Source organism: Balaenoptera borealis, assembly GCF_965194805.1.
Source record: "Balaenoptera borealis genome assembly, chromosome: 3".
Lineage (NCBI taxonomy): Eukaryota > Metazoa > Chordata > Mammalia > Artiodactyla > Balaenopteridae > Balaenoptera > Balaenoptera borealis.
The window spans coordinates 32,752,381-32,776,926 of record NC_138866.1 but is presented as its reverse complement, the minus strand read 5'-3'; the positions used below and the strand labels follow the sequence as shown (position 1 = coordinate 32,776,926).

The 24,546-nt window shown below is 50.8% G+C and overlaps 1 protein-coding gene across 3 annotated transcripts in view; it reads right to left on the bottom strand.

The window, feature by feature from the left end:
• Positions 1-24,546, bottom strand: part of ACTN1 (actinin alpha 1) — a 95,309-nt gene that overhangs the window by 18,119 nt on the left and 52,644 nt on the right. For all 3 annotated transcript variants that reach the window (XM_082384386.1, XM_082384388.1, XM_082384387.1), the window contains exons 3-8: positions 20,404-20,523; positions 12,980-13,066; positions 11,094-11,181; positions 10,476-10,554; positions 6,865-6,946; positions 5,549-5,634 (exon numbers count right to left, since the gene is read on the bottom strand). In XM_082384386.1, the coding sequence (XP_082240512.1) occupies positions 5,549-5,634; positions 6,865-6,946; positions 10,476-10,554; positions 11,094-11,181; positions 12,980-13,066; positions 20,404-20,523 (542 nt within the window). The remainder of the gene's footprint in view (positions 1-5,548; positions 5,635-6,864; positions 6,947-10,475; positions 10,555-11,093; positions 11,182-12,979; positions 13,067-20,403; positions 20,524-24,546) is intronic.

Genomic DNA, 24,546 nt, shown 5'->3' with positions numbered 1-24,546 from the left:
ATGGCAAAGGTTTAAGGGGGAGAAGTATGGGACCTTGCACCCGGTTGATGAACAAGACAAAATGGATTTCAACTGCAGCAAGATAAACTGAGGCTAGGCATCAGGAAGAAGTTCCTGAGAATGACGGTGCTTTGACTTGGGAAGGAACAACTGAGAAGATGTAAATGCTTTTTCATTGCAGAACTCTGCAAATAGAACACACGCCCACCAAATCATGTGATGCGTGGGTGACTGCCAGGAGGTGTGTGTGCGAGGGGGCAGGATGAGATCACCATAAAGGTTCTTTCAAGCTCCAAGCGAAGACACTGCACCCTCCAGGGTGAGGTGTCAGGGCGGGTGGGCCTCTAGCAGGAGAGCTGTGGGCGTGGCCAGAGGGGGGAGCTGAGAGTCCCAGGTCTCAAGAAACTGAGACAAGCAGTCACATCCTTAGGTCCTCACCCGCTGTGCCCCAACCTAACTCTGTCCTGGAGATGCCAAGGCCACTTCTCACAGGACCATCAGGAACTCCTGACGGATCGTCCTTCCTCTTAGGAACCAACAAGCAAACATGGGGGATCCCAAGAGGCCACAAGGAGGGAAATTCCTTCCTGGAGCCCGTCCCAGAAGATGCGGGGCCCCGGAACGAGCAGGGTCATGGGAACTGGGCTGATGTCCCCATGAAGCTGCCCCAGGAATCTGCCTGGAGTCACCGGGGCCACTTCCCTTGAAGGCTGGGGAGGGGACCCGGGGGAGGCCAGTGCTCTCCCGTGTGCTGACATGTATGTAAGAATGTGGGGTGGCTGCAAAGCCCCCAGCCCAACGTGCTGATCAAGCAAGTAAGAATCACAGGTAGCCCCTAATCATCGGCAAGAAGCAGCTGCCACTGTGATGGCAAACGGATCAAGCCCACCTTCACCGTGTTATCTTCCTGATTCATCTTGAGATCCTGGGCTCAGAGGCCATAAGCTTTGATTTGTGTGTCAATTCATGAACTTGGTGGACTGAGTGAGGCCTGCGCTCATGGGATTCTAGAAGACACGTCCTGCGGGCCTTAAGGGCCTCGGCCGTCCCTCAGAGGCTCCAGGGTCAAAGGGGGCTCCTTTTGGATGAAGTCTAGGGGAGTTCCCGAGTGGGCCTCCTGGGGACTTTTTATAAAGATCATCAAATGGGCTGAGAAAATATTTTATAGAAACAGGCCAAAGGATGACTTCCAAGTGCCAAAGGAAAAGATTACTGGAAATTTGTGTTGACCCTTCCATGGTTTGTTTTTTTGTTTTTTATGACCCACTTTAAGGTGTATTGTTATACAATGTGATACAAAACAATGTGCTTAGTTTTATATTAGTTATTTGTTTCTAAGTTATGGATTATTAGCCCCAGAGTGCTTAGCTATCCCCAAATGAAACCCTCAGCTATTCCAGGCCAAACTGCCACTCTACTAATCAGCATCAAATTAGCTGGTACAGGTACAGTCTGGAGAGGAAGCAGCCTCAATGCCGGTGACATCAAACAGCCAAATGAGGCCAAATGACGCGCCGTGGCGCTGCCACCCACCACCTACAGAGTCATGCGAGTGCCACGAAGATCTCATCTGTGACATTTTTAGTCAAAAATCTCCCAAATCTAGCTAGACTTGCCCATTTCCTTCCTCCCACAGCTTCCCACTGCCTAGTCTTTCTCCACGTCCCAAGTCAGCTCCCTGCCCTGGTGTCCCTGCCAGCGAGGCCCCCAGACAGAAGGGGGCCAACCCCACGGCGCTCAGCCCTGACCCCAGCTACCGGCTCTGGCTTTGCCCCCAATCCTCACTCTGGGCAGCGGGACGAACGTGCTCTCCTCTGGAGGCTGCACTGTCACACCATGAAGCGTCGCACAAGCTGTGACCACCTTCCTGAACCTTCCCTGAGCCTTTCAGTTGCAGATCCCCACCACTCAACCCTTAAGACCCTCAAGCTCCAGTGTCTCCTGCTCAAGAAAGCCTCCATGTCCTGCAGCCCTGCAGCGCCCCTCCCCTGCTCAGGTCTGCAGCAGAGCAGAGATCAGACCACAGCATCATGAGCTTCTTTTATTAAGAGTTTTCCCGGATGGACCATGAATCCCTTGAGGGCAGGAACGGGGTTTCTTTCCCTTAGAAGATTCACAACCAGCTGGCGACAAACAGAAGGCTGCAAACAGCATCATCTACTCCTAAAAGCATCCAGAACCCCCTACAGCAAGTCCAGTTCGTGCCCTAAAAGGCTGTTTCTCATAAACAGTTCCCAATAGGCCATGAATGTTAAAGCAACAAACTACACAAACAAACTCTGGTTGCTCACAAGCCATTCTAAATCCCTCCAGGGGAAGAGAAGGGGAGAGGAAAGCTGAGAAAGAATGAGAACCAAAACCAACACGTCAAACAGAAGTTGGTCCTCATCTGACTAGGAACGTCAATCACACACACTTGCATCCATACAAGTACAGTATCCACACAGGCACACAAACACGTGTACACCTGCATGCACGCATGTATTAGACTCGGCTGTCTTTCTAGTTCCACCGCCCAAGGCTTGATAAGAGAAAGACAGTGAAGAGGATGCAGGGCCCTGGGCGTGGGTTTCAGGAGACTTTCCCCCATTGGCTCCAGACACGGAGACAGTCAAGACAAGAAGAGTCTATGAGTCTGAAAGATTCCTCCTTCTTCCACGGGAGAGGGGCGAGATTCCCCTCCCACCGGCCTGCTGAGCTGTAAGCAGTTGCCTGACTCCTTCGAAGTGGGATGGGAGGGGCAACTCTGGGTGAGGCCCCTGACCCAGGACGTGAGAGGAACACGCCCCCCATCCCCACCCCCCCACCCCATCCCCCCAACTGGTGACCTTGTCCTCATGTATGGACAAAAGGAGCATGAAATGATTGCAACAGGGATGAGTGAGAGGGAAGAGGGCATGGGGGGAGGTGGTATGAGATTCGGGAGGGAGAAAAGCAGGCTGCTTCACACACACACACGCACACGCGCACACACACACACGCGCACACGCACGCGCACACACGCTCCCTTCCGAGCATCAACAGCCAGGACACAGGGAAGGCTTCAGAGGCAGGGAAGGCCAGTGTCAACGGGCATGAAGCCCAGGAGAGAACCCTGCAGGAGCAGGGGAGGAGGAGGAAGGAGAGCTGGAAAGAGGGGAGAGACCACGGCAGAGAGCTCAGCCTAGCCCTGGGTGCAGGCAAGACTCTGTGTGGTTCTCAGGGCTGGAGGCCCAGTGAGGCAAGTAGACAGGTGGTGCGCACACCCTGCCTAAAAGGTGGGGCGTAAGAGGGGCCAGAAGAAGCTGGCAAGAAAGAGCAGCGGCAGGGGTGGGACAAAGAGAAAGAAGCAGCAAGAGGCAGGCCAGAGAAGAGGCTGCAAGGGGCTGGGCCTCCTGGGGATGCTGCGACACCCGGGACGGGGAGCCTCCAGGCGGGGCTGCTTCCTGTCAGGCAGTACCCATGAGGCCTGGAAGGAAAGTGAGGAAGGTCTTGGGTGCCCAGCCAGGCAGGGAATGGGGCCGCTGCTAGCCCACATAATGCTTTTATATATATATATTTTTTAAAGGCACCTCTTCCCCAAGGCACTTCTATTGCAAAACTGTCATACTTATTCTGTTAGAAGACATTTTTACTGCCATTTGCAAGACTATTTTTGTAAAAAATATTCAACTCTTCATGGTCTATGGTGCACACAGGGCACCCTTGGGTAGTACGCAACCTCCACCACTGTCCCTGGCAGGCCTGGTGGGGAAGGATCAGGCAGGACCCTGAGCCTCTGGACTGGACACCAGGGGGAAGGCAGAAGACTTCGCCCTGCCCTGGTTGCTGGGTAATTTGAGAGGGTAGTCTTGCTTAAGTAGATGGAGGGAGAGAGAGAGAAGTGAGGAGGTCCTGGATATTTAAGAGAACAGGCAGGAAGCAGAGCCAGGAACTGTGCTGCTTGGGATAAGGGCTCTCAACTCAGTCCAGGGAAGGAGCTGAGACCGCAAGCTTGTTTCCCGTTTGTGGCACCTATTATGCCCAGCGTGTAGGGGCAGAGATGCAGGCCATCAGAGGCTGGCATTCTCAGGCATCTTTAAGTGTCCTGGCCAAAGCTCAGAGAGCACCTTGCCCTCCTACAAGAGGCTGGGGTTGCGGTAGGGGGAGGGGGGCTTTTCTAATCCCGCCTTTCATTCCAGGGGCTGCAGTTCTAAGGGGCTGGGGCTGAAGTATCCAGGGCGGATGGAAGAGATGGGCAAAAGGGCGCTGGGAGAGAGGGCGAGGCCGAGGGAGAGCTCACCTTCTGCGCACCGAGAAGGCGTGGCAGTGACATGAAACATTAGGTCACATGGCCTTCCCATCCGGCCTTAGCGTGCCTACACATCTGCACAGAGAAGGAGAAGAGGTTGAGAGAAGAAAGTAGGCAGCAGCGGCGCAGAACAAACCCAAACAGCCATGGTGGACAGAGCACACAAGACAGACAGACAGACAATGAGGGAATGGGCAGAAAGAGAAAATGAGATGATGGGAGGAGAAAGGGGCTGGGGTGGGAGAGAGATAGGGAAGAGGTGGGGAAAAAGGGGGGAGAGGGGGTGGGGCTGGGGAAGGCTGGGCAGAGGGTCGGGGAGGCGGGAGCGTCGCCCCATCATGCATTTCAAAACAGGCCACTCAGACTCCATGCAGAGGGTGGGAAATTTGCCTGAGTATGTGGCAGCTCCAAGGACCAGAGCTGAGAGGGCCAAGCCTGTGGTCTGTCGTCATAGCGACCTGGATGTTGTGCTTCTGGGGTCCTGCCTGTGAGGGGACCTGGGGGAGGGGCGCCTGCCACCCGAGCTAAGCCTGCTAATGAAAATATTCAAATCTTCGGTGTCTGCAGTGTGAATGACGCCTTTGTGGAGTGCAGAACCTATACAACTGGACTTTAACCTCAGGCCTCCCTGGGCAAACCTGGGTCAGGACACTTGAAGTGTTCACTGCGGCCCACCCTTTCCCTTCGTCTCCCCAAGGGGTTGTGTAGAATGACCCCGCATGGGGGCCTCAGGCAAGATATAGAAGGCGCCAAGGCCCAACAGGGCTGTGGACAGATTTGCTAAACCACGCCTGTGAGCGGGAGAAAGGCGGGGGCTTCGTGACACCTCTGTAGAACAGGTCAGTGAAGACAGGAGGCACCTCCCCAGATCTGCCTCCGTAAGGCACGCCTGCTGCTCTGTTAAAGCCGTAGCTTCAACAGAGGTGGGCACAGAGGGGCTGCTGCCCACAGCGCTTCCAGGCCTCCAGAACCACCCCTGGCTGATTTCACCCATGCCGCCCTTCCTGCTGAAGCCTGCCATCTGGGTCCCAGAAGGTGACCGCTTTCCCAGGGTTCTCCAAGGCAGTAGAGGAAGATGAGAGAAAGCAGAGGGGCGGGTGGGAGAGGAGTTGAGCAAGAACGACATGCCACGTTGGCACGGGGGGCTGACGCTACCGAAGAGACAGACCATTGGACCCTGTCGCCAAGGAGAGGCGGGGAGAGGAGGGGCGGGAGGGCATGGCTTGGGGTCTGGCATGAGGTGTGCTGGGCAAGGAAGGAGCAGGGGGCCCCGGGTACCTTCTGGGCTCCAGAGAAGGCGTGGTAGAAGCTGGACACGTAAGTCATGATGGCTTTCTCATCCGGGCGGGCGGTTCCGACGATGTCTGTCAAGAAAAATCTGGAGTTAAAGCCAGCTGGTGAACACATGATACGCTTCCTGATGTGATGGGGAAAGCAGCTCTCAGAACCACCAAGTCTTCTTGCCAAGACGCTGAGCCTGCATCTAACCAGCCATCTGGCATCAACTTCCACTTATGGGAACGCGAGAGGTAGAGGAAGGAGTGAAATGGTACCCGAGGAAGGAAACAGACAAACCAGAGTAAGGGGCACTCGGGACAGCGGGCCTGGGTTCTACAACAAGTTCAATGCCAGGAACGAAAGGGGTCGGAGGGAAGAGAGAAGTGCGACAGATTAGAAAAGACACAAGAAATAGAACAACGAAATGCCACGTGCAGACTCTGTTTGGATCGGGATCAAAACAAAGCAACTAAAAAGAAATAATGGGGAAATTTGATTCTGAACTGGGCAGCAGATGTATCAAGGAATTACTGTCAATTTGCTTGGGTGAAAATTATTTTATGATTGCATAAGAAAATATTGCTATTTTTAAGGTATGTATTCTGAAGTATGTAGTAGTGAGATGCTGTGATGTCTGGGACTTGCTTTAAAATATTTCAACAAAGAAAACAAAAGCGAAAAAAAGAGAAAGTGTGACAAAATCTCAATAACTGTTCTATCTGGATGGTGGGTATATGGAAGTTCATTATATTATTCTCCCTGCTTTTGCGTGTTTGAAAATGGCCTTACAACTTGACAGACATTGTCACAAACTATCATATCTTCCATCTATTCTCCTAAGGGCCCATTCATCTTTCCAAAAAGTCATTTGTATTTCCACAAGTGCCCTCTCTCCCCCTCCCTTTCCCCTGTGAAGTCAGGTATGTATATAGACCCCAAACTCAAATCACCCCTTTGAGTTACTCATCACTGCAAGCTCCCATGTGTGTCCATGATGCACATGATAATAAACTTTTTTTTTCCCCTCCCCTACAACAACAAAGGACCACTGCGCTCCACCCCGGCACCCACTACCCCGACTCCAAGACCAAGACGAGGATCATGCTCAGGCAGCCCTTTTTGACACCAGCTACCACTTCTCCCTCCAAACCTCAGGGAATCTGTCTGTGGAATCCCTGAGAGACAAGTGACCCCCTGGCTCCCCAAATGAAGACCAAGCCTTCTCCCTTCTGGCCTCAGGTGCGGGGCCCGCCCTTCCTGGCCGCTGGACGCAGCCGGGAGAAGAGCCGAAGGCCCAGAAGGAAAGCGCCTTTCACCTTCTGCATCCAACATCTTGGGGATGTCCAGGTACTTCTCCGCCACATCGAAGGCCGTGTTCAGGTTTGTAAGTGGGTCGTCCTAGGGGGAGAAGAAGAAGAAGGCGGGTGAGAGGCACAAGAAGTCTCTGGCTACCCCCATCTCGATGATCACCAAGACTGGGGGCGGGGGGACTGCCACATGCCGCGGAGCAACAAAGCCCGTGCGCCACAACTACTGAGCCTGCGCTCTAGAGCCCGCGAGCCACAACTGCTGAGCCTGAGTGCTGCAACTACTGAAGCCCGTGCGCCTAGAGCCCGTGCTCCACAGCAAGAGAAGCCACCACAGTGAGATGCCCAAGCACCGCAACAAAGAGTAGCCCCCGCTCGCCGCAACTAGAGAAAGCCTGTGCTCAGCAACGAAGATCCAATGCAGCCAAAAATAAATACAATTAAAAAAGAAAGAAAGAAAGAAATGCAAGCTGAGACCAGGCACTGGCCTGGGAGCCATCGGTCTTGGCTTCTGGTTTCAGCTCCGCCACCAGCCAGCTGGACTGGTAAGTAACCTAACCTCAGTCTCCCCGCCTATTACTCAAGAGTTGGCCTAGGAGCTCTCAAGCCCCTTTGGCGCTCATATTCCATGAAATTTGGGGCTCCTTCAAACAGCTACAGTCTTCTGACTATATTCTGGCTCTGCTATCTTCTCAAGAAAACTTATTGGGGCTTGGTGAGGAGGTGGAGTAATCGGAACCCTTGTGCACTGTTGGTGGGATTGTAAAATGGTGCAGCTGCTGTGGAAAACAGTACAGAGGTTCCTCAAAAAGTTAAACAAAGAACTGCTATATGACTCAGCAATTCCACTTCTGGGTCTATACCCCAAAGAATTGAAAGCAGGGACTCAAATAATTTGTACACCCACATTCATAGCAGCATTATACTCAATAGCCAAAAGGTGGAAATAACTCAAATGCCCACTGACAGATAAATAGATATGGAATATTATTCTGCCGTAAAAAGAAAAGAGATCCTGAGACGGGCATACTACAGCACAGACAACCTTGAAAACATTATGCTAAGTGAAATAAGCCAGACTCAAAGGGACAAATATTATATGATGCCACTTATATAGGTACCTACAAGAGTGGTCAAATCCATAGATACAGAAAGTAGTGTGCCAGGGACTGGCGGAAGGGGGAGTGGAGAATGATGGTTTAATGGGTTCAGAATTTTAGTTTTGCAAGATGAAGAGTTCTGGAGTTGGGTGGTGGTGATGTGTGCACACCAGTGTGAATGTACTTAATGCCACTGAAGTGTACACTTAAAAATCGTTAAAGTGGTACTTTAAAAGTTATGTATATTTTACCAAATTAAAAAAAAATTTTAATGTGGAAAAAAACCTATAACTTAGTTGGGGGAGTTCCTTGCTGGACCTCCCACTCGATTCTTTGTTCCCAGACTAACCTAAAGCAAACTGGCTTTGTCAGCCTACCACTCAGCTTCCACATTTGCTAAGGTGAGAACCACAGGGTACAAAAGGATAAATCCATTCATCTGGGACGCTTTCAGGAAGAAACTGCTCAAAATAGAGAAGGTGGAGTCCTTCTGGGAAAGTCTCTGACAGCTTCCAGAATAATAAAAAAACACTGTCAAGCAGCAACGGTCATTTCCGTCCAGGCCCTTGGCCATCCTCAGGCCCCGGGTGCACACCCACCTGCCGCCCTCGATTCCCAGGGACCGCCAGGCCCCCCACGCCCACCTAGAGCGGGTGCCGGAAGGAAGTGCTTCCTGGTCAGAGCCCTTGGCTCTCCCCTGTTCCCAAGCACCAGAGGCTCTGGTAACCTCTGTGCTTTCTGGAAAGAATCCACGGTTCACTGGGAACAGGTCTGTGCTAGGATTTGGGCTGGATTGTACTATTGCTACTGACTTAAAGAGAAGGGGAGACAGACACAGAGAAACAGGGAGAAATGAAAAGACACAGAGAGGGACAGAGGGTGGGGAGAGGCTGGCCGGGAATGAGACAAAGGCCCCTGGACTCTCCCCTCCTGAACGGCTGAGGCTCCTGGAGTCGGGCGGCGGGGCGGGGGCCGAGACTGAAAAGCCACAGTCAGCACGGACCCCACTTTATACGGGGGGTGGGGAACAGCTGTGCACTGACTGGCTGCTGCCCACCCCGGCCCCCCAAGCAGGGACACAGGCACACGCACGCCTGTCACCACAGGGCATCGGCTGACCGCTAGGGCGGTACATGATGATGATACCTTTAAAAAAAGTCTCCGCCTCTAGGATTCCCCCACCTTGGCCCCTGTTTGGTTTGGCCACACAGCTTTCCGGCGGGTCAGGGGGGTTCTCAAATCGATTTGTTTTCTCTTTGCAAAGTGGCTGAGTTAGAGGGCTGGGAGCCCCCCGTCACCCCCCAAGAGGTTAGCTGGACCCTCGTCCACATACACCTGGACACCGCCACGCACAGGCCAGGCAGTGGGCTCTCTCCTTCAGCAGGTGGGCTCTTCCAGGTGGGCAGAGGCCCAGCCTCAAATTTCAGGCCCAGCTTGGGGTTTCTGGAGGGGATAGGAAGCTACTCCTTTCCTCCCTCACAAATCCTTTTTGGCGGTTCACCCCACCACACACACCCCAAAACGGAGGTTCTGATGCCACAGAGCTGCTGCTACACCAGCAACATCAAGTCTTGCTTGGCCACTGGGGGCAGAGGCAAGGTGGGGGACTTCACTGAACACTGGGCTCTCCAGGTATCAAGGTCAAGGAGACAAATACCAGAATGGTCATTCCTAGAAGCCCTTTGCCAAGAGATTCAAGCACCAACAGGTGACATTCCAACCCGAGCTCCAGACCATATACCGGGGGCATGGGGAGGGCTCCAAGGATGGAGCCTCTCCTAGGATGTCTGCACCACAGGGCCTCTCAGTGCTGGGATGGGCTGAGAGGGGGGATGCTGAGTACAGTCCGAGTGTCCCGGACAGACCTCTCCCAGGTCAGGCCAGCATCTTGAACCAGTCCAGACACTAAGAACTACCACGAGGCTAGACACACAGCTCCCACCTCCCGGTCTGCTCCTCAACATCTTGTTGCTCAAGAAAACCCCCTAGCAACTTCATACCAAAAGCATAAATGAATCAAGCAGCAATAAAATCCCCAGCCAAACTTCAGCAATGAGGGAAAGCAAATCCATGGCGGGAACCTGCCCAGGACTGTAGAGCAAGTCTCGGACAAGGCTGGGATAGATGTCTCTAAAAATATGCAATATCTTAAATTACGAAAGTAATATATGCACCTTGCACAACCCAGAAAAACAGAAGGGGAAAAAGCCACTTAGTATCCCATCATCCTAACAAAATTGCTTTGGTGGTTTTGATATTTTTCCTGGCAGGTTGGACATGTCAGCAAGTATGTGCTATGCACATACATACTCAAGCAGTCCTGACAGAGGAGGTGTTTTTCTCTTACTTCTAGAAGGGTTGTCTCCTCAGCTAGTCTAAGGAGACTGACACCCCTTCACACTGGGCCATGGGCTCTCAGAACAGGGGGCCCAGTCCTGCCCATCCCCCACCCAACCAAGGGGGACCAGTCGGTAGGAGCTGCTGGGGCAGGGAGCAGGAGGGTCAGGTGAGCAAACGAACCTTCCGCAGCTTCCCGTAGTCAATCAGCTCAGGCCGGTGTCGGTGGATCAAGGCACAGAAGCCAAGGCCGTCCTTCCAGCTGCCCGGGGGAGAGAAGGGGGGCAAGCTGGTGAGTTGGGCCAAGCAGTAGGGGCAAAGCACTAAGCACGGGTCTCCTTTTTCCAGAGATGAGTACATAACCCTTCGGAGCAGGAGTTGGGAGAAGATACTATGGGAAGGAACTTTCTTCCTGCCACGATCCCAGGCACTGGGGTACGACACTGTGGGGCTTGGTAAGTTGAGATACACCTGCCACATCCAACCCTACCCCCACCCAAGGTCCAGGGCCCTCGTCTGCTCTGTTCCAGAGGCCCAGGCTAGAACTTCCCAGACACTCTCCCTGGGGGGCTCCAAGGGCATCAACCAAAGGTGTATCAGGCAGTAGCTAGGAGGGAGAAGGCTCCTCTCCAGGAGGAAGGGGGCATCAAACGGTGACCCTCCCTTCCCAGAAAAGCGACTTCTTCCCCAAGTGTCTTTGTTCTGTTCTAGAGCTAAGACTGACCCAGCCAAGTGTGCCCTGGGGTCCTTGGGGGAAGCAGCCCAGGTTCCACAAGGGTCCCTCAGACCCCAGCCACTCACCTTATGTGGAAGTTCTGGATGTTGACGTTTTTGTAAGGGGCTGTCTTTCTCTGACACCACAAGAGCAGCCCTTCCTTCGCTGAAGTCTCTGTGGGGAAGGGGATGATGGGCAGAGAGGTCAGTGGCTGGCTTGGTGGAGGGAGGGGCATGGGCTCATGGAGGTCCCACCGTGACCACAGGGTCCATGCTCTTTCACACAGGGGGTCCACACAAAGACCCCTAGATTTCAACCCTGCTGCTACCAGGCCACCAAATCTATTTCCTTGACAAAGTTTGAGAACTTATTTGAGAAACATAGAAGTAAGCTAGGAAGCGTTTCATAACTGGCCACCTTACACATTTAAATACTGAGAAAATGGCTTTTCAAACTTTCAGAATATCTCCCCTTCACTCCCTTTTATGCAAAGAAATGACAACAATACAAAATAAGCTGGCAACTTATGTCAGGTGGCCACTTTGGGGAGGAAGGTTTGATTGGTCTGTGAAATCTGAGATCCAGGAATCTTCAGATAGGGGCCCCATGTGCCCTGTGGAGGACACACAGCCATGTGGGAAGAAAGCATTAGGACTTCCGGTTGCATTTAGTGTTCATCTTTAAAAAAAAATTGTTTCCTTATATTTAATGCCTGGATCGACACTGTTGCTGTGTGTAAAGCAGACATGTGTCAGTAAGATAGGGCAGGTATCTGAGAGGACCCCAGAAGCTCCCAGCCCAGGAGGGCTGCAAACCGCACCGCCCCCATGTGTTCATGGCTGTGAATTGCAGGTTATAGTACTCAGTAAAGTGGGTTTGTGGATGATCTCATTTACTTTCGATTCACAAAATGGACTTTAAAATGATGTTAAACAATTCCTGCAAAGATAATATAATAATTCAAGCACAAGAAAACGATTAAAAAATCAGCAAAGCTAACGCTTCTGCTTTTAGTTCAAGCTCTTTGTCAGTCACATTACAAGATGAAAAAACAACGATTTAATCAGAGCTGACAAGATGTCTACCCAAAAGAATAAACTCATCAAGAAAGCTATTTGAAAACCAGATTTATATCTATTATCACTAACAAGCACCATGCCCTAAGTGACTACTGTGGGTATCTTTTTAACCACTTCAGCCCTAAATACCAGGTATCTATAAACCAAACTTAGAACTTCACATTGCTGTATCACCAAGTGTCAAACCAAGATTTCCATAACAAAGCAATTTAATCCACATTGTTCTCATTAAAAATTATTTTGAACAAAAATCTTTTCAAGATTTGATTTCTAGGCCATTAAAATGAATAAAAAATATTTTAAAAATAACTCCACCTCATCTTTTAAAAATTTGGTTTGGTGTGTTTTATAATATGCATAGAAATACATGCATATAATTTAGTGCAAAATAAATACACACGTATCAGACATAAAGCTCAAAAACTGCTGGAGTGTGAAATCAAAAGTTTAGAGAGATCACTGCCCCAGACCATGGTGGCCCCTTGCAGATCTACAAGGTGGCCACCAGAGGGTGCTATGGGAGCAAAGTGGAGGAGCTGGTGTCGGCTCACCCTCCTGTCACTCCCTCCTGACTGCTATTCCCCTACCCTTTCAGATTTAACAACCCAAGAGCCAGGTGGGGTGTTTCCAATACACTTCCCCACAGCAACCTTGGGCTTTCTCAAAGTGAGGGGTCTCCCCGGGGACAACACATCTAAGGGGACCAGCACTCCAAACAGTTCTTACTTCCCTGTAGACTAGGAGAGAGCAGATGCCAGCGATGGGTAAGCGGCCCAGGATGTGGCCCGTGATCAAGGCCCTGTTGCCCCGGGGATCAGGGAGGAAGACGTGATGGTGAAGGCACGGGAGAGGTGGAAGCTTGGGGATGGCATGGAACAGAGCAGAAGACCTACCTTCCACGGAGATGTCCTGGATGGCAAAGCGGAGGATGATGGTCCAGATCATGCCCAGGGTCATTTTCACATTCCCATCCACGATTTCTACAGAAACAGCAGTAGGACACATTAAGAAGGGTCTCAGCAGGGACAGAGTTCACACTCCCTGAGTGCCCATGTCACTCCGTGCGCCACTTAGGAAGTCAATGACCACACACTCCACTTCTAGAGGGAAGTCTAAAAATTAGTGCAATTACATGTCACAGGTGTCAGGAAGGAAGTCTACTTGGGGGTGTCTTGGGGGCACCAGGAGAGTGGTCAATTCGACTGGGTACAACAGGAAAGGCAACAGAGAAGAGGGTGTCTTAAACCCTGAGTGGTGTCCACCAGCCAAACAGAGAAGAGGGAGAGAATTTCTATACCATCACAAATGTCCTGGCACCTCTGTGAGCTGAGGACCTCTGGGCAAGCACAGCTCTCAAAACAGCCATCCACAGCTGGAAAGCCAGTGCAGGCAACAGAAATTAACCAACCCGACAAACGTTTATAAACTGCCGCTGGAAGGATCCACTAACACAAATCAGGTTCATGATGCCACTAGCTGGGTATTTTTTAATAAAAAACAAACAACAGCTTCAAGATCACAATTAAGAGGTACCCCACTATGGGATTCCCTGGTGGCACAGTGGTTAAGAATCCACCTGCCAATGCAAGGGACACAGGTTCGAGCCCTGGTCCGGGAAGATCCCACATGCCGCAGAGCAGCTAAGCCTCTGCACCACAACTACTGAGCCTGTGCTCTAGAGCCCGCGAGCCACAACTACTGAAACCCGCGGGCCTAGAGCCCGTGCTCCGCAACAAGAGAAGCCACCGCAATGAGAAGCCCACGCACCGCAACGAAGAGTAGCCCGCACTCGCTGCAACTAGAGAAAGCCCGCTCACAGCAACGAAGACCCAACGCAGCTAAAAATAAATAAAGTTTTTTAAAAAAATGAATAAAATCTATCTTAAAAAAAAAAAGAGATACCCCACTAAATTCAGTCTAAGCAGCACTTTCTAGACTTTTTTAAAAATGTTATAAATTCTATGAAGTAATTTTTTTTTTTTCTGTACCAGACTCAAAGGCAGGGAATACAAAGATAAGTAAGCCCTGCCTTTAAGGAGCCTAAGACATGGAGTCATTTATAGTCTTGGGGGTGGAGAAGGGTAACAATCAAATGCAGACTCCTTACCCTCACCTGCTTCCAGGCCAGGAGATGGTAACCTGGCCCCATGGTGAGGTACTCTCAGTTAAGACTCAAGCATCCAAAGAATATCTCATTTTTTCCTACCTGCAACACTAGTTTTAGGGGAGACCCAACAAAACCATAAGAAGGGGCAACTTCCAGGGACTCCTAATCCCCTGAGCCCACATCCACTTGGGTTTGCTTCCCACAAAACAAACCCCTTAAACAAGAGTGGATTCCACTAAGGAAATTAGGATCTCATCCCCTTCCTCAAAAGGGAGGGCAAAATTGCATGCAAGGTAAAGGCACTAAGCAGTGATGCCTGGCCACAGCAGCTTCTGGTGGGGACGGGGGGTAACTCTGCTGAGCCTGCATCAGGGTGCTGAGTAAAGGAAGCACAGTGTCCACTCTGGACATGGGACAGGATGTGACTCTTCCTGTAAAGAAGGGGGTTTGAATGCCACTCCCAGAACCCTAGGCGTCCGCAGGACAATGATCCAAGTTGGAGAACCTGGGTTAGAGAGACAGAGAGATGTAGCAGCATACGACCATCCTCCTTAATAACTAAAACAGCCGGCTGCACTTTGCAGAGCAGGCTTGCGGGGAGCAGGAGTAGAGTCAGTTAATCAGTCAAGAATCAGTTCCTTGTAAAGCAACGATACTCCAATGAAAATTAATTAAAAAAAAAAAAAAAGAACCAGTTCCTAAAAGTTTGATATTTTTAAAATGCCCTTTCATTTGTGACCCCCAATGGTTCTGCATCTGTAACGTTCAAAGTGTTTATATAAATTGATAAGAGGAAAGTCTAAATTCATAATACATAAGTAGGCAAAAGACATGAATACACTTCACAAAACACGAAATACAAATAACCAATTTGTAAGAATGTCAATCTCACTTGGAATTAAAGATATAAGATACCATTTCCCAGCTATTAAATTAGCAAAGTTGAAAAACAAGCAAACGCACACCAGGATGGTAATAAGGTTACCATACTGTGGCTAGAAGTTTTTTAAAAAACAAAAAACACCTTTCTGGGAAATAATTTGGCAATAGGGAGCAAGCATCTTGAAGTTGCTCAATTTTTTTAGAGAAAAATTCTCTCTCTAGCCCCAGCCAGTGGAGTGAAATACAGAGTAAGGTTGCTGTGTGAAGGCGCTTGCTGCCCGCGTATTTATCATGACCACACACTGGAAACCCTGTGAAGGTGCAAAGTACAAGGCATGACTGAGCAAATCCCCAGACTTGTCACCCCTCTGCTCAAAACCTCCACTCGGAGCCAAAGGCAGTGGCTGGTGGGGCCTCTGGGACCCCTCCTCCCGCTACCCCTCCAGTCACCCAGCTTCCCTGCAGCTCTCCCCCCATCCTGGGATACCCCTCACCTCCCTCCTGTCTCCACTCACCCTTCATCTTCTCACTGAGCCCTTCCTGGACCTCCCATTTTACTTTTCTACAACTGACATATATATTTTCTTTCTCCCTCTTCTAGAACGTAAGCTCCCTGAGGGTAAAGATCTTTTGTTTTGCATCACTGCTTAAGAGCCCAGCATTGTCCCTGACACAGAAAAGGCCCTCCACAACATTTGTTGAATGAATGAACAAATGAATACATGAATGAATGAATGAATAGGACACTGGAGGACACTAAACAGGCAGGCAAGCGGTCAGAGAACATAAGAGCACTCAGGCTCCTCCAGGACCAGACCCAGGTTTGGAGCAGATCACAGCTGTGCTCACCAAATAGACAATTAGAACATAATTAAACATTATGTTCACAAGGTTTTAATGACTTGGGGCCAGTGTCCCCTCGCCAGCTGCCCCATTTGTGAAGATCGAAATATCCCAGCCTCCTGCTGGCCTTGAGCTCAGTGTCCTCCCAGCACCAAGGAAGACAAGGCAGCTTCTTCTCTGGGTCTTGCCTACTTACGTCTCTCCTCCTTCCACAGAAACACCCAAGCCCTGGGGGTGTTGCTTACTGAATTCTAACTCCTACCAAAGAAGCAGTTTCACTCCAGAAAACAGAGGGGCCAAGGACAGGCAAAGAGAGTGGTGTGTGTACAGTTAACAGCCCATGGACCACCCATCCCCAGTGCCCACCTGATTCCCCACACACCCTCAGAGTGTAACCCTCCCCAGAGGGCTCTCCTGCCCTGGTCCCGAGAACGGTAGATCCTTTCCCCAGGCATCTCTGTGTTTGGAGTAAGGCTGCCCATCTCATAGGCATCTAAATGGCCTGAAATGCTGGGTCCAAAAGAAGGGTTCCAAGGCCACAACCGGGCCCCTGGGGGAAAAACCATGACGCTAGATTAACAATGTCTGGGACTTCCCTGGCGGTCCAGTGGTTAAGAATTCGCCTTCCAATGCAGAGGGTGTGGGTTCGATCCCTGGTTGGGGAGCTAAGATCCCACATGGCTTGTGGCCAAAAAACCAAAACATAAAACAGAAGCAATAGTGTAACAAATTCAACAAGGACTTTAAAAATGGCCCACATCAAAAAAATCTTTAAAAAACCAAACCAAACCAAAAAAACAGTGTCACTGTGGGTGTGGGAAGAAGCCATTCCTAGACCACAGCTACCTGTGAAGCTGTTCACATCCTGCTTTTACTCAGAACCTGCCTCTCCCCTGGCCCCAGTCCAGGGCGGCAGTCACCTGAGCAGTATTCAGATGGTGGAATGAATGATGCCGAAGGAACTCCACGTGATAGAAACTAGAACCCTGGGGGTCAGCACCTCCCAAGACCATTGGGTTTAGCTACTGTACCCGCCGCCCCCTCCATCCTAAGGACAGATGCTAAATTACCGAGCCCACCCCCAGGCTCTAGCACCCAAAGCCATCAAGCTTTCCCTGCCTCAAGATTTTAAAAGGAAAAATCCTTCTCAGGTGCTCTCATCTGGTTAAATCCCAACCACTCACCCACGTCAAGTCCCAACCCCGTGAAGTCTAGACATTCTAGAATCAAGTATCACACAAGAAATCCTAAGGATCTATTCGAACCCCTGCCGCGGTGTGGATGCTTCTTGCCTCTGGCCTCCATCTGAACATCTTTTGGGGCAGGGAACCCGTGCCTTTCCCAGAGCACCCTTTCCCTGCATCCCCTAAGGTTCTGTATGTTATCCACAGTCAGCCTGCCTACAGGGTCTTCCTTCCGGGCCTGGTTCCGCACGTCAGGGTCAGCCAGAGTCGAGACCTTGCCCTACGTGATAACCCTTCAAAGGTCTGGGGCCTTTCACCTGGGCTGGGCCTGGTCCCCAGGGCACCCCAGCCAGGACAATTGGCAACATCTCCCCCACCCCAACCCCAAGAGGGCTCCTTCCAGGTGATCCATTCCACTGCCTTTTATAGTCTACAGCAGTAAACTTCACTTCATTAAAATAAACAAAACCCATTCAGGGCCTCATCCAGTTTCCTGGCTCAGCAGAGCGGCCGTCCTGGCACGATCTCGGTGCTCAGCTTTTTTTGTTTTCTTTTTTTAAATTTATTGGAGTATAGTTGATTTATAATGTTGTGTTAGTTTCAGGTATACCCCAAAGTGATTCAGTTATACATATACATATATTCATTCTCTTTCAGATTCTTTTCCTATATAGGTTATTATTTCAGCTTGAAACGGGAGCAAGGATCTCAAAGAGGGAAGCCTTGGCCTAAAGGCAGCAAGAAGGTAGGGAATGTCTCATTTTAAGGAGGCTTTAGAAATCTTTTGAGAAGCGAGGCCTGTGCCAAAGGAGCTAGAAAACTCCGGCCAGCTAGGTTAGGTGACTCCCCAGAGATTAGAGGGGCGTCGTGAGCGTTTACACCCATGTCAGTCTTTGCTCCTTACCCCTCTGTTGAGACAACACAGCCAGCTTGACCTGTCACTTCAGAGCTGAGGAAAATCAGACATGCAATTTCTGTCCTGGGCCCCTGCAGAGGAGGCAGCAAAGCCTTGGGGTGATGGGAGAGCTTTAGCCCTCAGCTCCAGAGCCCAAACCCCCGGGGTTTACTGGGCTCTGCCATATGGAAGCAGTCTGGCCCAGAGCCTGTACTACACACTTCCATTCCATCAACTTCTTCGAGCCTCAGTTTCCTTGACTGTAAAATGTGGCTGGTGACATGACAAGCCTGTTAAAGTATCCTGTCTAGTCAGCCACAGATCTGGAACTCAGCAAGTGCTATTCTCGCCCATCTTCTCCTTTCTTCCTCCCCTTTGGTATTCAGAGTCTTTACAAAAATATTTTTTTAGGTAGTTGCTAAATTTTCCTCACTAAAAATCTGGATTTCTGGCTTCTTTTGAAAAATTGGAAGATCTAGCAATGCTTGATGAGTATTCCCACACAGCAACAACTGGTTAGATCTACATGGCAGCTGCCCTGCTTAGAAGAACATGTTCTCCCCTCTTCTCCCCACTCATCCCTACCGTTCACCACAGCCCACGTCATACATCCTCTACTTCCGTGTCCCAGCGAGCATCTGAGCTTGCACCAGACGACCTGAGTGGCAAGTTCTTTGGCTTCCCATACCTGCTTGGTTGAAACTTTTTCTGCCAAGTCTTGATTCCTCCCTAAGAGAACAAACTATTCTTTTCTTCTTAACAGGCAGCGATTATTTCCCCACTCACAAAGTGAAGTATCCTGCTACGCACAAGCCCTTCGAACATTTACTGAGCACTGACTGTGCATCATGCTGCTAGGAGCTGGGGCCACAAGGATGTAGAAGACGTGATCTCTGCCTCACAGCTGAGGGGATGGGATGTATAAGGCACCACCCGTGATGGCCTCAAGTACTAGCCTGAGTCCCCGGTAAGGAAGGGGTCAGCAAGCTTTTCCTGTCAAGGGCTTGATAGGAAATACTTTCGGCTTTGCAGGCCATATGGTTTCTGTCACAACTATTCAATTCCGCCTGTAGCAGGAAAGCAACCAATAATATGTAAACAAATGGGTATGGCCGTGGTCCAATATTTACAAAAACCCGGGTCAGCCAGGTTGGACCCCATGGAATGTAGTCTGCCAACCGCTGTGCTCAAGTTTCTCAGTTTGATGTTGATACATCAAATCCCTCAATTTCTAGAAAAAAAGAGGAGGACTTTAAAGTCATCAACCAGAGAAGAGATCAGCTCCTATGGATTGACTGAAGCAAGACCCTCCAACCTCTGCAAGGAAAGGCCACCCTCTGCGATATTTCTCTGGAGTCACGCAGACCCGAATTTGAGTTCTGGCTTTACCACTTGCTGATGATGGGACTTGGGACAAGTTAATCTCGTCAGGCATGTATTTTCCCATTGTAAAATGGGGATAATAATTAGAGCCACCTCATAGGGCTGGTGAGGATGAAATGAGATCACTGGTGCAAAGGGCTTCAGCACAGTACCTGCTGCAGAGCGAGTGATCAGTAATCACAGCCAGGGTTATATCTACAATGAAGGAATGAATGAATGGAGACGGCGTCTTACTCACCTTTTGATCTCTGGCACCACACAGCAGATGCCCAACCCATTGCAGAATCCATGGGACACAGTCCTGACGGGGCCTAGTTATGGTATTTTATTCTAATCACCTCACGACCCTCCCTAAATCCTTCAGAACCATTACAGTGCACACAAGAAATTGTGCGACCCCCTTTTAACCATTAAGAACACGCTAATAAAAATAAAAAAAAAAGAACACGCTAATAATGGTTTAGACTGAGCTTTAAACAATTTTTTTTTAATTGAAGTAAAGTTGATTTACAATCTTGTGTTAGTTTTCAGGTGTATAAACAATTTTTTTGTCAGTAAAGGGAAAAGAGTCAAGAAGCTGCTCTGCAGGGAAATGATATTAAAGATGTTCCTAAAGGTGTGTAGACAGCCATCCTGCAGGGGGCTGCCTCCACCCAGCCAGGGTCTGCACACTCTCCCCAGACCACAGAACTCTCTGCTTGGGACAGCACAGTGCAGCAAGGCCTGTGGAAGAGGGAGGTGGCATTCCACACAGGTGGATCCCACAGCGCTAGGATTCAGCGGAGGGGTTGCCAAGGTGCAGAGACTGGATGGAAAGTGCTGTTTTTATATGAAGGATCCACGGGTCGACCAGGTGGAGGTGCTGGGAGCCCCACTTCCACATGCCTCCAGGGATGTCTAGGAGTGGGTGGGACATAGGAGTGGGTCTAGGAGTCAGGCTGGAAAAGGCCAAGAGAACCAGGAAGTTGCGGGGGTGGGGAGAATCCAGCTCCGGGGGGGCAGCCAGGGGCAGGCCTTACTCACCTTCAGCTCCTATGGACACCAGCTTGACCCCCTTGCTGGCTATGAAGTCCAGGGCCTTGTTGACATTGGAGATCTTGTGCACCCTCATTTTGCCTCTCTCCGGCTTGGCCAAGCGTTCACCTGAACACAGACCGAGAGGGAGGAACAGGAAGTGAGATGCTGTTCTCCTACTTCTCAGGTCTAAACTGCTTGCAGCCACTCAGCAAGTCTGTATTAAGCCCCTAACATATGCCAAGGACTTGGCTGTGCGCTGGGAATATGGGGGTGAACAGAACAGTTTGCTGCCTTCATGTACTTATGGTCCAGGAGGAGAGACAGATCTTCATCAGAGAAACACACAAATGAACAAATAGCCAGAAGGGTAAATGCTTAAAATAAATGCTTTAAAAGAGACAGCAGAGGAGGGCAGGTAGGAGGGTGAAAGAGTTGTGAGGTGGTCAGGGGAGGCCTCTGAGTGGGAGGCAGCCAGGCCCAGACTGCAGGGAATGGTGACCAAGGCAGAAGGAACAGCATATGCAAAGGCCCCGAACTCCTAGCCTAGACTGTTTTGGCCTGGGAGAGTGTTTGGGTCGCTCTAGAGTATTCTGGAAGAGTTCCCTGTGCGCTGCCACGGAGTCCCTCTCTCATTTGAGAACCGCTGCTCTTGTCCAGTTACTGCCTCCCAGGGGTACCCTCGGCTCAGCTCTGAGTCAACCCCCCACCCTCACTCAGCAGCCACTCCCCCACCCCACCCCACACCTCCAGCTTCCACAGGGGAGCTTCTGCTGCTCAGGCTTTTCGGTCAGAAGCTGCCGGGAAATAGGCGTTGAGGAACGGGTTCTCCAAACACCCTGTTAAGAGCACAGACCACAGGTGTCCAGGGACCTCCTGAAACCATTTGAAAAATGTATATGTACAACATGTGTGCCCATATCTGGGGAACGGGCGCACAGCGCTCAGAGTCTCTAAGAGGTCAGGGACCCTAAAAGGCTGAGAACCACCATCCTAGGACCTGAAATTCAGGACCCTTGCACCTGCCACGGTCTCCAGACCAGCCCAGTGGTGCCCTCCCCGCCCCCTTCCGAGTACATCGACAGTCTGGCTGAGAGATCTCGAGGGGCAGGGTGGCCCTGATGCTGGGCCATGCCCACCCTGTCAGAGCGGCACTTCTCCAGGGGGCCTCCCAACTCCCCAGGGGGCTCCCCAGCTTCTAGAGAACAGAATTCCTACCACAGATGTCATTTGGCCTGGCAGCTCCCAGGGAAGCACAGCTGGGTTTTTATTATTAAATCAAGACTTTCCGCTCACGGCTTTCCCAAGGCTGTGGCCACTGCCCCCCTCTCTGGCAAGGCACCCTACCGCCCTCCTGAGCAGATGAGATGCCGCAGGGCTCCCTTCCGATAGGATGGATGGAGGCAGCACCTCGTGCCCCCGGAAGGCTGCTCCCGCTAGAGCCCCAGCCCTTAGGTCCTGCTAAGCCTGAGCTCGCCAGCCAGCCCGCCAGCCACGTACACTGGCTGGAACGGGGCTTCTCCAAGACAGTGGAGGCAGCAAGGATAGCGGTTCTGGGACTTCGATCAGCACAAAACCACCAGGAGGACCTGCTAACTGCAGACGTCCAGTCCCCTTCCCCTGCTTCCTGAGTTTCTGATTTAGGAGGTCTGGGGTGTGGGCTGGGAATCTGCATGTGGCCAAGCAGTCCTGCTGATTCTGCTGGGTGGTCCAGGGACCACACTCAGAGGACCTCTGCAGGGAGCACCCCCTTTCTTCTCCTGTTATCCTACCCACCTCCGGAAACGCTCAAGGAGGAAAAGGCAACATCTCGGTGACTCAATCTCTCCCCGCCCCACAGATGTGCACAGGCCGGCCCATTCAGTGAGAGCACCTGGTGGGTATGCGGAAAAGCCCAGCGGGGCAGTCAGTCACTCTAATATTTGTTGAGCATCACCTACGTGCCAAGTACAGGTCTAAGCACTTGGGATACAGATGAGACTGTCCCCGCCCCAAGAGGCTCAGTGCGCAGTGGGGAGAAAACACATGAGGCAAAAATGATCCTGCTGCATGGCAAATGACACACTAGAGGAATCAACGGCCTGTTCTAGGAGCCCAGAGGAGGGCAGCCACTCAAAGCAGGAGCGGGGTGGGGCGGTGGGGGGGGGCGGTGGTAGTCAGGGAAAGCCTTCCTGGAGGAAATGCCTAAGCAGAGTTTTGAAGAATGAAAAAGAACAATGCCAGGTTTGTTTAAACTAAGAAATGTTGGAGGAGGAGGTCGGGAAAGACACTCTAAAAAGCAGAGGAAAACATATGGCAGTTCCTAAAAAAAAAATTAAATATAGAATTACTCTAGGACCCAACAATTCCACTTCTGGGTACATACGCAAGAGAACTGAAAGCACAGACTTGAACAGATATCTGTACACCCATGCTCTTAGCGGCATTATTCACAATAGCCAAAAGGTGGAAAGGACTGAAGTGTGAATTGAAGATGACTGAATAAACAAAATGTGGGATATACATACACGATGGAATATTATTTGGCCTTAAAAAGGAAGGAAATTCTCATACATGCTACTTCATGGAGGAACTATGAGGACATTACGCTAAATGAAATAAGCCAGTCACAAAAGGACAAATACTGTATGAGTCCACTAGTACGAGGAACCTAGAACAGAATCTGTGAATCAAGTTCACAGAGACAGAAAGCAGAATGGTGGTGGGCAGGGGCTGGGGGGGGAGAAGGGAATGGGGAGTTGGCATTGAATGGTATGAAGCCTCAGTGTGGAATGCTGAAAAAGTCTGGAGATGGATGGTGGTGATGGTTGCACAACAATGTGAATGTACTTAGTGCCTCTGTGTACATTTAAAAACGATCAAAATGGTAAATTTTATGTTAACATATATCTTACCACACACACACACACCCCACCCCCCCTCACAGATTTCACCTGCAGTGAAAATATTTTCAAGTACTGGGGAGTGGGGGAAGGCAGTCGGAGCTTGTGCAAAAGCACAGAAAACAGAGAGCGTGCCATCTGGGGAGGACTGCGTGTGCCCCCACGTGGCAGAGGGTCTGAAGTCTGACACCTTTTTGGGAATAGTTAGTTGAAAACAAAGCAGGTGCCAGCTCATGAAGGATCCTGCTAGCTATGCTAAGGAATGTGGGCTGCAGGCGCAAAGCCCCAGAGGGGCACTGAAAAGCTTCAAGCAGGGAGCAGCGCGACCATATTTGGGCTGTTGGATGGACCCTGGCTGCGTGTGGGTAACGGAGGGCAGCGGGAAGGGAGAAGCTGGGAGGAGGGGTCAAAGGCCTCTGGACATTATCTAGGTGACAGCTGACGCAGGCGCACTGACACCGTGAGGTAGCAGAGGTAAAAGAAGGATAATAGAAGGAAATAGAATGAATGAAACTTGAATGCCAAAGAGCAAAGGCACTGAACCCTGCGGCACATGTGGGGGAAGATGCCCAGTGCGATTCAGTATTTAAAAGGAGGTTCCAGGGAGAAGGCTGGACGGAAACTAGTCTAGGACTGGCGGCAAGGTGGAAGGTAAAGTGAAGAAAGCAGCTGAGATCCTCCAGTGCATAAGCCAAGGCTAGAATCTCGGGACCTCCGACCTTTAAGGGATGGTGGAGGAAAGGTATCCATAAGAAAGAGGAGGTATGCATTGGAGAGGAGCAGTCCCTCCAGGTATCTGGACACCCAAATTCCAAGCTGGGGGCTGGAAAAGGGGCTGGGATCACCTGGATATAGGTAGCTAGGTAGCAGTGGAGCCAGCGTTTGGAGATGGTCAGCCATGGTTGCTTTCTTGAACCACAGAATCCTAGCATTTGGAGGAGAAGAGACCTCAGAGACCATCCTTCAAACTCCTCTTTATGCAAATGAGGATGCTGAGGCAGAAAGGCAGCGATTTGTCCGAGGGCACACAGATGGTGGGCAGCAGAGCCAGGACCAAACCCAGTCTCCCTGTCTGAATTCACACATCACCCGCAACTTTTTTCAAGACACCCAAAGCTAGCCATAACCAAGGACAGAGCAGACGCAGAGGTGTCAGGGCAGCATTCCCAAAGTGGCAGAACCCAGCGGGCAGTGCCTGATCCTGGGCCATGGGGGCCCCACCCATCTGGCATCACCTCTGCTCTGGCTCTCCCAAGGCCAGTGGTCCAGC